General features: G+C 45.5%; 1 protein-coding gene across 1 annotated transcript in view; it reads right to left on the bottom strand.

Annotated features, from left to right (window-relative positions):
• Positions 1 to 15,317, bottom strand: part of LOC119432444 (uncharacterized) — a 115,695-nt gene that overhangs the window by 22,085 nt on the left and 78,293 nt on the right. Inside the window, 3 exon segments of the mRNA XM_049658240.1 lie at positions 3,250 to 3,421; positions 6,665 to 6,996; positions 11,563 to 11,735. Of these exon segments, the coding sequence (XP_049514197.1) occupies positions 3,250 to 3,421; positions 6,665 to 6,996; positions 11,563 to 11,735 (677 nt within the window).

Raw genomic sequence — 15,317 nt, 5'->3', positions numbered from 1 at the left:
TCAGTTCCGAGCGTCTTCAGTCAAGTTCCTAGGAGTTGTTGTGAAGGTGCAGGGAATTTCACCAGATCCAGATAACGTCAAGGCCTCCCACTGCCAGTCGTTGTCAGCGGTGTTCGGCGATTGCTTGGAATGGCCAACGATGTGGCTGATTTTCATTCCAAACCTGTCTGACATCTCTGCACCTATTCATCTATTCTTGAACAAGAACAATGCCTGAGATTAGGGTCACAGCCAAGAGCAAGCTTTTAACCGCATCAAGTCATTTCTCAGCTCCGATACTTGTGTGGCAAAATACCACCCACATTACCCGACTATAGTATCGGCTGATCCAAGCTCTCACAGCCTAGGGGTCCTCTTGCTCCAGGACCAACATTCTGGAATTCGACAAGTCTATGCTTCTAGATCCCTCACTCCCACAGAGGGACGCTACAGTCAAACAGAAACGGAGTCTCTGGCTGTCACATGGGCCGTGTCTAGGTTTGACCAGTACCTTCGCAGTCTAAGCTTTGAGGTCGAGTCGGATCGTCTTCTGCTTGTAGCCCTTCTTTCGAGCAAGGACCTGGAAGTCTTGCCACCTCAAGCACAGCAAATGCAGATGAAGCTGATGCACTATCAGTATACCGTCAAATATGTACCTGAGAAACTCTTAGCCTTGGTCGATAAACTATCACGAGCACCCTGCGACTCGCTACCCTCGAAAGCCAATAACGACTTGGAAATCTATGTAGGTGAAGTTCTCAAGGAGCTACTTCCACTAGTGGCAAGTCGACTAGACGATGTCCATTGTCTTCAAGCTCAGGATGGAGTGTGTTTCTTACTTGTGACATGTTGTGAGGGAGGCTGGCCATCCAATTGCAATCAAGAACAGAGTACCAACCCACATAACACTGTACTGGAAAGATAGATGGACTGAGTAAGCACGATGGCTTGCTTTTGTTGGATTGCCATGTCATCATTTCATCTGCTCAATGCCAGGACATACTGGCACTGCTGCACGAAGGGCATCAAGGGGTACGTCGTTGTCAAGAACGTGCCTGAGAGTGTGTTTGGTGGCCAAATTGCAATCTGCACATTGAACACCTTGTGGCTCTATGTGCCAAATGTGCCGAGACTCGAGTCATGCATTCCGAGCCACTGATACCAACTCCCACACCGGAAATGCCATGGCAAATGCCTGGGAATTGACCTGTTCCAGTTTAAAGGGTGTGACTATGTCCTGATCATCGATTAGTACTCCAGATTCCCTGAAGCGGTCACACTGGGGACTACGTCAACATCAGTGGTAGAGCACCGCACGGGCCGATTTTTTCAGCCCGGGCCCGGCCCAGGCCCGTTTTTATGTTGGGCTGCCCGCCTGAGCCCGATCAAAACATTTATGGCGAGACCCGGGCCCGGTCCAGGCCCGGAAATAATCTACGTTACCCGCCGGGCCCGGCCCGCCACCCCCTTACCTTAGGCCCGAGCCTGGCCCGAGCCTGGCCCGAGCCCGGCTCGAAACCGGCCCGAACCCGGCCCGAGACCAAAAAGCAGATGTTTTTCAGAGTTGAGACGCCCGAGAATAACTAGCTGCACATTACATGCACACCACCAGAAAGCCCGAGCCCGGCCCTGGCCCCCATCAAAAAACCCGAGCCCGGCCCGGGCCCGGGTCAAAAATAACTTGCCGTGCCCGAGCCCGGCCCGAGCCCGTGAAAAAACTGCTCTTTCCCGGCCCGGGCTTTCGGGTAAGCCCGAGCCCGTGCAGTGCTCTAATCAGTGGTCATTGCTGTGGTGAAGAATTGTTTTGCTCACTTCGGGATTTTAAATGCCATGCGGACAGACAACGGACATCAGTTCGCGTCCAATGATTTTGCCGAGTTCGCTCCATCTTAAAGGTTCTACCATGAGACAAGCAGCTCTCGATACCTTCAGAGTGATGGTGAGGCAGAGCGCATGGTACGGACCGTGAAGGACCTGCTTGAGAAAATCTCCGGTCTGTACCTGGCCCTTCTTGCTCACCGAGATACACCTGGAGTTTTTGGTATCTCTCCAGCACAATCACTTATGGAACGAAAACTGCAAACTCGCCTTCCGAGGACTGCCACAACGACTTCTGTCGGCATTTGAAGTTCAGACCACAGGATCTTACGGCCAAGGTGCAACAAGTGAAAAACTACAATCGCCGTCACAGTTCAAGCCCTTCGAGTCCTCTGAAACCAGGGGACGACATGTGAGTCAAGGACATTGGTTGCCACAGTCGTGCCCTCAGTCGCTGAGATCGTATGTGGTTGAGACTCTTAGCAGCATTCTACAGAGGAGTCATTACCATCTGGTGCCTTTCTCAGCAGGCCAGAATATCCAAGGACAGCAGCAGCCTCGCCATAAACACTGGGAACCTCACAACAAAGTTCTTCCTGCACATCGTCTGTGCGACCTGTGGCTGCACCCCCTTTGCCTGAAATACAAGGACTGCCTGTGGAAGCAAGTTCGCCTTAACCTTATGAACTGAAGCGAACGCAATACGATCACGCATTGAGACCACCGCACAGGTTGAATTTGTAGCCATCTCGGGAAGGAAGACGGTCACCGCCTTGCACTTGAGTTCGCAGCTAAGAGGTGGTGCTGAGAGCAAGGGGGCGGCACCTCTGAACATGTATATATTTAACCAGCAGGTGGCAATAGAGGGGCTTCTTGTTGTTTCGGGCTGTATTCGCACGTGTCATCACCCGGTGCCCCTGAACAACACGCGGGAGGAAAGGGTGACAGGACAAGCCCTAGAACATTCAGAGATAAATCTTGTGACAATTAGTCAATGAGCTTCCTTCCAACAGGCTATCAATTGTAGAAGCAGCAAAGAGACCAAAGAGGAGCCTGATGTGCTTCCATGCATAGCACTGATACAATGCGGAGACAGTGCAGCATAGCTCATGTAAGACCAAGTGTGCACTTGGAAACAGTGGGTGCAACGATTGCGTGGATAATTGTCAAAATATCTTTGTTCTTCGATATCTACACCTAAATTTAGAGGTGCAGCCCTTACCAGGAATACACAATTTTATATGGCAGCTGCAATATCAAACAATTATTTCTAGTACAGGATCCTTGTCACAGCTAGTTTACAACACCTACATTTTACAGAATGTGGACAATGCTTCCACAGAAAAGCTTCCAATGACGCATTCAACTTCATAATTGGTTACTGATTCCTCACTTTAAGCCATGGATTTGCAGGTTTCCCAACAGCATTGGTCATGTAACAGAGGCACTCACCTCATATTCATTGCCAGCATTGCCATCTGCATTGCCAAGTGTGCCAAGAAGGTTGCCATGGTGAGACCGGTCCAAAACGAATGTGCAGAAGAACTTGGTGGCGTCGCAATAAATGGTCAAGCCATGTCCTCGCACTCTCACTAGGTGACCCTCCCGGTACACATCCACTTGCCTGCACATGGCCACATGAGATGAAATGATACACAATATTCTAAACAAATCTAATCAACAATGATTACAATGCATAATCCCTTTAGGTGCCATTTAATTCTGCTCATTGAAAATTTAGTTTCACAACATTTCTTGAGCCTTCAGAATCATAAAAAGCGCAAGCTGCAGAACAAATGAATAAAAGCACTTCTGTGAGATTTGTCAAGCTTACAGAATGTAGACTACAGTAAGAAGTAGTACTTGAAAAAGGGGGTGCCAGCGGATACACAAGGACTAGTACGCAAGAAAAAGGCGTTGGACACGAATGAACGCTGGACTTTCAACTGTACTTTATTGGGATATCAATTATGAGAACAACTAGTATTTTATGTCTCACATACTTGGAGAGCACCTATCCAGCCACTTGAAAAGTATGCCTCACGTAAAACATTTTGAAAAAGCAATGAAAGAAGTGATCTCGCTGCATGATGACATACTGACATTGAGAGCAAGCACCTAGGTAAGTGTGTGTGCCTTTCAACTCGTTTTGCTAAGACACTACACACACATTATTCAAAGTTGCAGCATAGGTCAAATCGGAAGTGTTTCAAGATGTATGTGACACATTTTAAGCATCGTTATTTTCTAATACTTGCTGCTGGGCTAGGTGGTTCATAATTTCATGATTCATGATCAGTTCATGATTTAATTCAATCGCCTCTTAAATCATTATTTTCATTAGTGCACTGCTTTTGATTCACTACCCTGATGTGCACAATTGTGCACACATTGCTTGAAGAGGATAAAAGAGAAATGTAAACACAAAGAAATTAATAAACTGACCTCAAGCAAGTGTACTGCTTTGGCACGGGTTAGTTCGTTAGCTCCAGCAGCACATCAATGCTACAGATCTACAAGTATAATTCTCAACATAAACCTTTTTACTAGATACTGAAATAACTATGTCAGTTTTCAGATACAAATTACTCTCGACAATAAAACAATAAAAAAAAAACATTGACAGAAAGGAAGATGTCCCCCTTTTTGTCAATGTTTTTGTATTACTTTGCCATTTTTAAAAGCCACTGCAGCAGGTAAAAGCATGTTGTGCACTGGCATTTAGTGAGAATGCATATGCGCTACTAGAGTGCAGGTAGATCGTTGACTTGAGAGGTGATATACTAGCACTTCTCCAAGCAAGGCAATGAATGGAGTAGAATGCTATAATATATAAGTGGGGGGGCAGGTTTTCTTTTCTACTGCGGCTGTAGCTGCTCATGGCTGCCAGCATGACAGAGTGCATATGCAGCCCGTGTGCCCTGTGTTAGAGGTAATCTGCCGCGTCTGCCAAGATTGGGCGAGCTAAGATGGCGTGGTATCATGCGCTGTCTTCCCACCTGTTTAGTGCTAGAGGTTGAGTAATCTTGAGTTTCAGAGAGGTTTTACCAAGGTTTTATCACTAATTTGTGTGTAGGACTTTTGCAAAGCCCTCGTTGACATTGTAAGAAATTCAATACTAAGTTTGTACACTTTAGATGCTCTAACGGATGCGGCTTACAGAACTGTTGTATCTGTTTTTGGTGCATAATTATAGATTTGTAAGCTTCTGTGGCTATTTTTGAAACTTGCCTATTTTAGGAAATATTTGTGAAAAATTCCAGGCCCTAAATCAACATTATCCTTGCAACAGTAACTATAACTTGACTTTCTCTCTCAAATTCAACAAACTGCATTCAAATTTATCCAGCAGTTGTCTCATAAAAGCATTTCTGCGTTTTGCATGTATTCAAATAGGGAAAATGGAGTTGACCCCAAGCTAAAGCCTCTTCTTAAAATCCCGGCAAGATTTTCTTTCTTTTTTTTTTTCGGGCATACGGTGACGTATTCATTTCATGAGCCAGTTATATGAGTGTATCATGCCTGATATCATTCGGTCCTTGTCACATACAGCCTATAGCAAACATTGCTAACTTGATGTTAACCACATATATATATACACACACTAGGCTGCTTACACGAATATCCTTACTTCTTAGGTTATGAAATACTAGAATGCCCAAGACTGAAATAGGTTAGTGCTGTGTAGAACTGTAACCGTGAAAGATGGTTGTTTTCCTATATGTTCTCTGAAATTATGTTTAACGTGGTCATTGGTATAGTCACTGGTGAAATTAATCTTGACGTTCAGTGGACATAGCTATAGTGTTTTGAGGCGGCCTTTTCTGCATAAATTATGCCTCTCATCTGCGTGTGGTGGAGTGTCCATCTTCAACTTCAATGTGTCGATTGCTGCCGTAGGTTAGGAAACTGGGCCAAGTTTCACAATATCTTTTCTTTAAATCTTTTTCACCTTGTACAATCGATCACTAAAAATATGTTACAACAAAAGTGGCTACTAAAATTACCATTCGGTTCATTAAAACACTAGGTAACATTATACAACAGAGATTTAAAAATATTTCCTCTTTTTTGGGTTGGAGTGCAGTAAAAGTTCCCAAACCTTGCTAAGTTCACCTCTTTGGCTTGGTTAGAGACAATGTAATCCATCTTTAGCTATAAATTATTAACTAGGCCCGAACAGACAATGTCAAATTCTATGATGTCCTGGCAAGCTGATGCGTGAAATACAATGCGGAATTGTGAGCTCTATCTCGCTTTTGCGTCCTTTCTGATTTAGCAAGGATCCTCTCATGACAACTAGAAAACATGGCACAAGAAATTTGGACACAGACACAGGGAAAATATGAGGACGAATGCTATTGTGTCCCCTGAGTCTGTCTCCAAATTTCTCGTGCTAAGCTTTCTAGTCGCCATAATAGACCAATTAGCCCAACAGTCAGTCTTTCTGAAGTATACCTTTCATGGTACGAGGGGCTTTTTCGGTATTGCAGAAGTGTAATTAACTCACAAAGCTGAACTTATTTTTATCTTTAATGTGTACTCGTTAAGGTGTGGCTAAAGCACAGTACACACAAATTTTTGCATTCTACCTCCAGTATATACGGCAGCTACAGTGCGACCCTTTGCACAGCAGCAAGACACTACATTGAGCACAGTTCTGTGACAAAGGATATTAGGTTAAAAGAAATATGCTTACAGTAGAGTGCTTGGTGCAACAGTTAGAGCAATAACTGGCTACAAGTTGAGAAGAAACATTGAGACAATCTTCATGGCGACAGCAAAGGCATCTAAGAAAATTGCATATGATAGCAAGTGTTGTGGCATTGCTTCAAAGACAGAAAAGTACATGCCTGTTTTCACTCACCCTGATCTGGACACAAGAGGAAGATGAACGAGTGCTTCGCTTCCATTCACGAGCACTCTGCCTTCCTGTCCCGAAATTGTGAGGGAGATCTCTGGAAAGTCGATCAGGAGGTCATCGGCGCTGGTTGTCAGCGTAAACTGGCGACCGCCAACATCATGCGCTAGAAGGTAAGTGCAGTACGAAGCCGGGTAGCTGGGGAACTCAAGGAATGCACCGTCGAAGGTCACCACGTGCCCACTGCCGAATATGGCTGCCACCTTCTGGCCTTTTTCGAGTCGAGGCAGTGACCACGACTGTGCCGGCTGGGTCTGCAGAAGATTTCTGACCAGATGCTAAAAGAGAAACAAGAATGAAGTCAGGCTTACAGGTGGCGACAAGAGCACATTTACCATTCATATGCACATGTACTGTTTTAGAGATGTGACATCTCTACAGGCGCTATGTACCACCAAATTTGGCAGACCACCATTCTGGTTCTCAATTCGGCTAAAAGGCACGTCACATTGCTAGCTGTTTTGAGATTAATCAAATTTCTTTACTTCAGTTGCATTGCAATGCGCAAAGGAAAGCTGCATACCCCTTCAACACATACGTTGCCTTTTTAATTTATTTGAACACACAGAATTTATTTACGGCGAGAACAGGAAATGGACACCCACCAAGGTGAACTTTTTCTTTTTTTTCTTAACTTTTATTATCTAAAATTATCTCAAATTTATTTAAGTTCGCATGTTGCACGAAACACTTAAAGCAACTAATTCTTGCCCTAAACTTGCCCAAAAACAGGGCAAGCTACGCTTTGCTACTCAGCAAAGTTTTAATAGAACACTTAAATGCAGCAGGACCCTATCGATGCATTCTTTAGGGGACCATAACAACATATGTATTATCCAGAAAAAATCTAACATCTGATAACGCTTGCAACAGCACTACTGATGAGACAAAAAGCTACTCTCACACAAAACCTGACTTGAAGTCAAATATGAAGCCAACAACTCAGCAAGGCTTGTTATTATTGCCTGGCAGTTAGACTGAACGTTAAATGCCTTTTTAAAAGGGTTGTAGTAGTCATCATCATCATCAGCCTATATTTATGTCCACTGCAGGACGAAGGCCTCTCCTATGCGATCTCCAATTACACCTGTCTTGCGCTAGCTGATTCCAACTTGCGCCTGCAAATTTCCTAACTTCATCACTGTTGTGTTGTTAGTTTTGGTTTCGGTATCCTGTCTGGAAACCCTGTGAACGTCTGTGGCGCTGTTGTTCTTATGTATATATTTGGGTGTCCGAAAATAAACTGGGCTTCATTCGTTGGGTTACGGCTGGGTGGATTTCTTCTTCGTCGGCCCGTAGGCCGCGATACCACAATCGCTCCACCTAGTTTTTTTTACCGTAGCAGTATAGCACACTGAATGCAGCTTGTAATTTCGATCCGGTGCTTGGGTTGAATCTTGAATAATAACAGCCTTCTTTGAACACACAGCCCTTTTTCACTTTGTGCACAGCCAAAGTAATAGCACAAGGTATTGAAGGTCACAAGACAGCGTCTGCTATAGTGAGTGCTGGGTGACTTTTTTCGCCTTCGTCCACCTTCTCTTCATTTTCAAGCTGCATTGAGGCTGACAACCAGCGACGTTCTGAGCACAGTGATGGAGATCTTTCTGTGCCTCATGGCAGGTTCTGCGGAGTGACCATTTTCAGCGATGACATGAGGCGGTCAATGCAGGTGCCACCAATGGACAATGCCCATCCACCTCCTCTTCGCTTTTGAGCTGCATCGAGGCTGGCAAACAGGAACGTTCTGAACACATAGTGATGGAAATCCTTCTGTGCCTCATGGCAGGTTCTGTGAAGTGACCATTTTCAGCGATGACATGAGACGGTCAATGTAGGTGCCACCAATGGACAATGCCATGTTGGTGGTGTGCCGTCAGTTTTTTAATTTAACTAGAGGAAAGCAAAACATAACAGAAAGCTAATACATGTGACCCTATTACAGTTAGACCTGGATATAACGAAATTGACAAATTCCCGAAAAACTTCGTTATAAAGAGGACTTCGTTATATGCAGGTTCGGCACGAAAATTCGAAAAAGAAATGCTTACCGTATTTACTCGATTCTTACCGCTTACCGATGGCGTCGTAGCGTCGTATAAGGCCCGTTTATAGTCCGAAGTTATCGGTGCGCGGGCCAGCGTCGTTTGCGGCCAGTCACGCTACGTCGGTTGCTCTGAGCCAGCCGAAACGCCATCTCCTCTATACTCCGACTGCACACGCTGTCGGCTGCTATCTTCAGAGCATGCGCAGAACGATCCCAAGCCCAGCGCGCCGCTTTGAACGGCTGTCCGCCAGTCAGCGAAGTGGCGTGGGCACCTTTATTTGTTCGTGCGAAATGGCATTGTGGGTCGGCACAGTCGGCGCGACCAACGCGCGAATGGGTCAGGAGCCAATTCGGCGCCGCCGGTTACGTTGGCTGCACCGTTGCGCTCGACTATAGAGGGGGTCGTTTTCGCCAACGTGACGTAGCGCAGCGCGCGCGCGTTACGTCGGACTATAAACAGCCCTATAGTGTCACCTAGTGTCAGGTTAGTTAAGTGAAGCGCAGAGACTTGCGCAGTAACCAAAGAGTGGCGCTGCCAGTGCATTTAAAAAAAAGCGTATTTTTTTCCTTTGGCAACATCAACTGGAAAAGGAGAGTGCCGGCTTGGCGGGCTAGGCCAGCTGCAGCAAGCGGCGGGATCAGGTTTGAATGAAGGGAGGGGGAAAGGTCACGCCCACGGCGGCAAGATCGCTGGGTCAAGGGATGCAGGCCCGCCTCGCGCACGCTTGCACACGTGCGCTCGCTCTCGCCTCGCAGTTTCCGTGAATTCAAGCGCGCCAAGCGTGCCGCCGCCGCTTCGCATTCCGTCGCGGCGGAGGAGGTGCTTCCAGTTGCTGCTCGCACAAAAATGACAAAATTTGGTACGAAATATCTAGGTTGTCAGCGGGGAAAATTCGTTATTTTGAGGGGGTCTGCCACTGCCACTTCGTTATGTAGAGGTCTCAAATATATGTACTTCTATGGAGTCATGGCGGGGAATAGAAAAACTTCGTTATATCCAGGAATTCGTTATATGGAGGTTCGTTATAAGCAGGTTTAACTGTAAAACTAAATGGGACTGGTGCTTTGCGAGTGTAAGAGTCAGGAAAACAATGCAGAAACATATAAATGAGGTTCTACTGTACACTAATTGAAATGAGCAGACGTAGCTCGGGTATCAGTCTGGTACTATATCGCACAGCGAGCAGAGTACAGTGTAGACCGCTTATAACGTAAGTCGCCGAAGTCGCGAATATCTGCACTATAAGCGGTACCAGCACTATAACCAAAACAATGATTTTCAAGCCCTGCACGTATGCAAAACATGTAGACCAAGCATGTAGACAGGCTTTGTACCATCGCGCGCACATCGCGATTACGTTTTCGCCCGTGAGCTGGCGAAAACATAATCGCGATGTAACCGGTGCTCTTCAAGCTCGACAGCTTTGCACCGAGTCAAAGCGAAACAACCGTTTGCCGCAACCGCTATGGAAAAAACCGTGACCGCTATCGACGCGATTATGAACGGCGACTTTGCGGTGCTGAAGGCACGCGCCCGATGCACGCACCGAGTCTGGATGAATTAACTACCTTTTGTTGCAACAACTGCAGTCGAAACCGCGGTCGCTATCTATGCGATCATCGATGGCGACGACGCAGTTTTTTAGGCACGCGGTCGACGCGTGTACCGAGTAAAAACGAAACTATATACTGTTCGCCGCAACCGCTGCGGTGAAAACTGCGGCCGCTATCGATGCGATCGTGGTTGACTACGCAGTTACGAAAGCCCACGGCCAACGCGGTGTTATGCGCGGTGGTAAACACAACAATACAGGCTTTAAAGACACAAATAGGCTCGAAGCGTTCCGGCGTTGCTGTCATCCATGTACAATTTCAACTGATGGCTGTGGCCATGCGGATTCCGCCGCTTCGTTTCGGTCGGACGCTAGCGTCGTTCTTGCTCTTCTGCGTTGCACATTTGCGGCGCTCCTCGCTCACCGAGCTCCGAAACTAGTCCGAATTAACCGATGTGCGGCCAAATAAGTCTGAACTAACGAGAATTTGATTGCATTGAATAATGCATACGCCGACCGGGACTAGAGGACCCGAGTCCGAATTAACTTATTTTCCGAATTAACGATGGTTGACTTAACGAGGTTTTACTGTAGCTCCAAACTAAATTTGCGGAACACTGCTTAAATTGACAGCGTCGCTGGCGCGATATATCTGCACTTCACGACACGCATCACGACGGGTGCACAGAAACTGAAGCTGCATTCAGTGCAATATGCACCACTGATAAGCAGCCGAGCAAAAGGTTTCTCCGTCGCCTAGACAACCTATGCGCGCATTTTTTTCCCGTTCATTTGTTCCGCAGCTTGTGCTCCTCCTCTGCATCGCCCTCGTTGATCTCCTCTCCCATCGGTGGGCGCACCTCGTTGAGAAGCGTGCTCGCTACCGCCCTTGTCAGCGAGATTTTCCCGTGGAAGCCGCATTATAACTGGTATTTCATCTCACGTGGCTGCACTGTAAGCGGTATGGGTATACATGGAGTGCTATGGGAAAATTAACGGGAGACTGAAAAGACCGTACTATATCCGGTCCTGCACTATAAGCGGTTACGTTATAAGTGGTCTATACTGTAAAACCCATTACCCTTTTGCTACAGTTTAACTGTCTGTGAACTACTACCAGCTGGCAAACAAAAGAGCACATTGTTAAGAAGTGTATACAAAAAAAAAAGAAAGCTGCACTCTAATCAACACCAAGTACGGTGGAGCTCGTCTGCATACTGTATTGTGGATGAAGTCATACTTACTCCAACACTGCCATACGAAGGAAAGGGCGGTACGTTGGCAGAGAACTCCACCACTCCAGGCACTCTGGCTGGCCGTGTAAAGTAGATCGTTGCCAGCTGTGCTGACAGCTCAGGTATATGATGGGCAGTGTAACTGAGAACGCTGTCGAGGTTGAAATAGTAGAAGGCCCAGCCTGGAGTAATAAGGTGACGCATTAGTTTCAATGCACTCAGCTAGACTAGCATACTGTTCCTTTATAAAGTTTATTGGCAGGCAATATTTACTTTTTATTTTTTTTTGCAATTTATATTGCAACCAATCAACAATGACAATAGAGAGCTTTAGTTTGTACATAAATGTAGTAACGTTTACGGAGCACTGAGTTAAAGACGTGAGCTACATCAACAATGCTGGTCACGACATCTTGTGATGCTTTGTCCAATGACATCATATTAGACATGTTTTCATGTTATATGGTTGTTCTTGTCAAAGAAAACAAAATTTTTAAAAAGGCTGCATGTTAACGGCTATGTCACTACCGACGCTTTAGACCAGCAAAGTAGACTATATGCTTGGTTTCTGCAATAATAGCTCCGTGTCATTTCGGGTTAAGCTCGGTGCCACAAGGTTGTGCCATGGACTCGGCCACTCACGTTTATATCTTTGGTAACTTTGTATTCCACAAAGGACAATACATTTACGGACAAGCTAAAAAAATCTCCACTGCCACACAATTACAATGACACGAGCCACACATTTCATGAACTGTACACTGATTGCAGTCAAGTTGGTGCATTTTACTTGTATCAAGTTGCTTCTATCATCTGTCTGAGAAGTGTGTGAACGGGAAGTGAAAGGAGTATAATACCCTATCAGGCACTGGTGCCTTAATATTGCCTATCTAAACAGGACAATTTCTGTTAACTGAATAACTGAACCATTAACTGAACCTGTCCATTTTGAATTGTGTCATGTGGCAAATGTCAATGCAGCATAAACATGCACACGCATCCAGTGTCTGTATCAGTGGGCTGCGTACGTTTGGCATTCTTCAACAAATATATGTCTGCAGAGGCTTGAGGGAAGAGGCGATGCCATGCATGACCAAGCAGAACTTAGGTGGCTGCAAGGACAGCCATTGCTCAAATGCTATAGTTGTCCTTGTCATGATGAAGCTACTGCGGGACTGCAGTGAACCAATGTTCAATATGACTGCTACTGACATCGGTGTACTTTAGGATTCTGTACAGAAACACCCAAAGAAGAATCTGTTCATGTATTCATTCATTTATCACAAATTCCTTTTGAATGATTTTCTAGAAAGAGGGCAAGGAGCTTTGTGTTCCTGCACACTGCGTAGGCACTCTCACACATCTACCACCACAAAAAAGAGCAGACTTAATTCCTCTGTCAATGAATGAATTTCCTGTGACACCTTCAAGCACTCATTGCTGACACTGCTACATTCTGAAGAACTTCCTTATCAACTACTGTACTGCACCTTGTGGCCTTCAATATACATGCACAGACACCACCAATCTTGGTCTATGTGGAGCGCAAGTTACAAAGTGCAAATGTTACGCGAAGTCGCAATGGTTAGTGGGTCCTGCTCTGAAGTGCGCATTTCCACAGGCGCACGAATTTGAATCGGAGTGGAAGTGGTAGACAAAGTTTTGTTTAACTGTACAAGTGCTTATTCGGCTACCTTCTGCACATTTTACCAATGTTCATATTTACCACCCAACGTGTTGAAATAATAAAACAGTTGAATACAGTCGACGTCCGTTGATTCGACCCCGACGGGACCGATGAAATTGATCGAATTATCCGGCAAGTCGAATAAACAATATGCAGAAAAATTACTACCAAAACACAGTGCCGATTCATTTGGCAGCATTTGCCCGAGTCTAACACAGCCCCAAATCGAATGCACGCTCACTTCCTATGTGTCCAATTAGAAAACTATGTAGAAATGACATTAAAGCTCCTAAACAAAGGAAGAAATCTAATGTGCACCCGATTTTCTAGCAAGAAAAATGGGCAAGGTTCTAATATGTGTTGCACAATGATGGCCGGTTTCTTAAAGTCAGGTTCACTACAGTATATTTTTGTTATGTGGTAAAGCTTACCAACGCGAAAAAGGCAGTTTTCGTTTTGCATCCAATTGCACCGCGCAGGCAATTTACGCCCGAATTTTCTTTTTCTTAAAAAAAAAAAGACGCATGTTAGAATCACGTAAATACCGTAATCATACATTGTGAGCTACGGTTAGTGCTTGAAAATCTTTCTAAAGCAGGCGGAAAATGCATTTTCGACAAGAGATGACGTGTGTTCAGCACATTCGCTGCCCCCTAAGCTTCGCCGAGACAGACGCTACCACTAAAGGGGTCCCTATTGGGGTTACCATAGGGGTCGGGCACGTGCGTGCAATGCTGACTGGTCAAGCTGCAATTATCCGGCGAAGGCCAATTTTAGGAACAAAATAACGAAAGTTTGGGTCCATAGAAATGCATGCGCTCCTGCCAGGACCTTTGGCTGGGATCTAATTAACCAAAAAATCGAATTAACCATAGTCAAATTAACAGAAGTCTACTGTACCATGCGCTCTTCTATTAGCAGGTCTGTGTGCCTTAGGTAGACTTGAGCTGAATACACATAATACAGCTATTACTTTGAAATTTGTATTTTGGTTACTTGGAACAGAGATGATCATTGCACATTTCATGCATCCATATGGTGTGCAGCTAGCCCACGTGCCCTTGCATAAGCTCAGCAATGCCCTCGTGAACGTTAAGGACCGTCTGCCATGTGAGAAGTTCCCTGGCGTCATGTGTGCTATCTCCTGCGTGCAGTGCGACTACAAGCACATCAGTTAGAAAATACAATTACAATACAAATAAATTAAATACAAATACAGCTTTGAAAAAAGACTCAAGGAGCATTCATATGATGCACACAAGCGCCTTGCGGAACATGCTGACTCCACGCATTACCAGCTAGGCTGGGACAGCGCCTGGGTCCTCACAAGTGCAATAAATAAATAAATAAGTGAAAGAAACTTGAGTCAACGGCTTTATCTTGAGTCACTTCATATCCAGACAATGACATGCACTTTGAATCGCAACGACGGAAATCTTAATCCGATCTACGCCTGCACCTTGCGTCATGCCCTCAACCGCATTTAACATTCCCTTCCTGCTTTGCCCTTTATTGTGAACAAGGCTCCCGTGTGAGAGTCGACACGTCCGTTAAGAAAAAAAAAAATTCCACCTTGGTCGGCGTCTGTTTCCTGTTTTCACCAGGAATGCTAATGCTTGTGCGTACAATATTGATGCCAGCAGCGGATGGCAGAACACCACCCTGGCTCTGGCAGAGCCAATTGAGCAAAGAGTGATACTAGCATGCGCACTTGGCTTCATCATTTTTGCAGTAGGGCAAAGCAGCCAAGGAGCAAAAGTCGTAGTGGCTTGTCAAGCCACTACAACTTTTACTCCTGGCTCCCCCTTGTAAAAGGAAAATTTTTTGATTGATTGATCTGATTAATTCATTTTTGCAACCAACTGCACCGTGTATCTACCATGTCTCTGGAGGCCTTCTAAACTGCCATGCGAGGGCCACACGTACACCATTGATACTACGACAACACGACACTGCGGGCGACGTGAACACACCTCGAGTGTCCTAATAATTGTTACCGCAATAAACCTCCCACCAGACATTCAAGATTCTCAACAAAAGTTTACTTACTGTTAAGTTTCATTCTATAGTTGTCGTC

The sequence above is a fragment of the Dermacentor silvarum genome, chromosome 11, assembly GCF_013339745.2.
Source record: "Dermacentor silvarum isolate Dsil-2018 chromosome 11, BIME_Dsil_1.4, whole genome shotgun sequence".
Classification (NCBI taxonomy): Eukaryota; Metazoa; Arthropoda; class Arachnida; order Ixodida; family Ixodidae; genus Dermacentor; species Dermacentor silvarum.
Note: the sequence above shows the minus strand (reverse complement) of the source record. Positions and strands in the feature narration are given on the sequence as shown.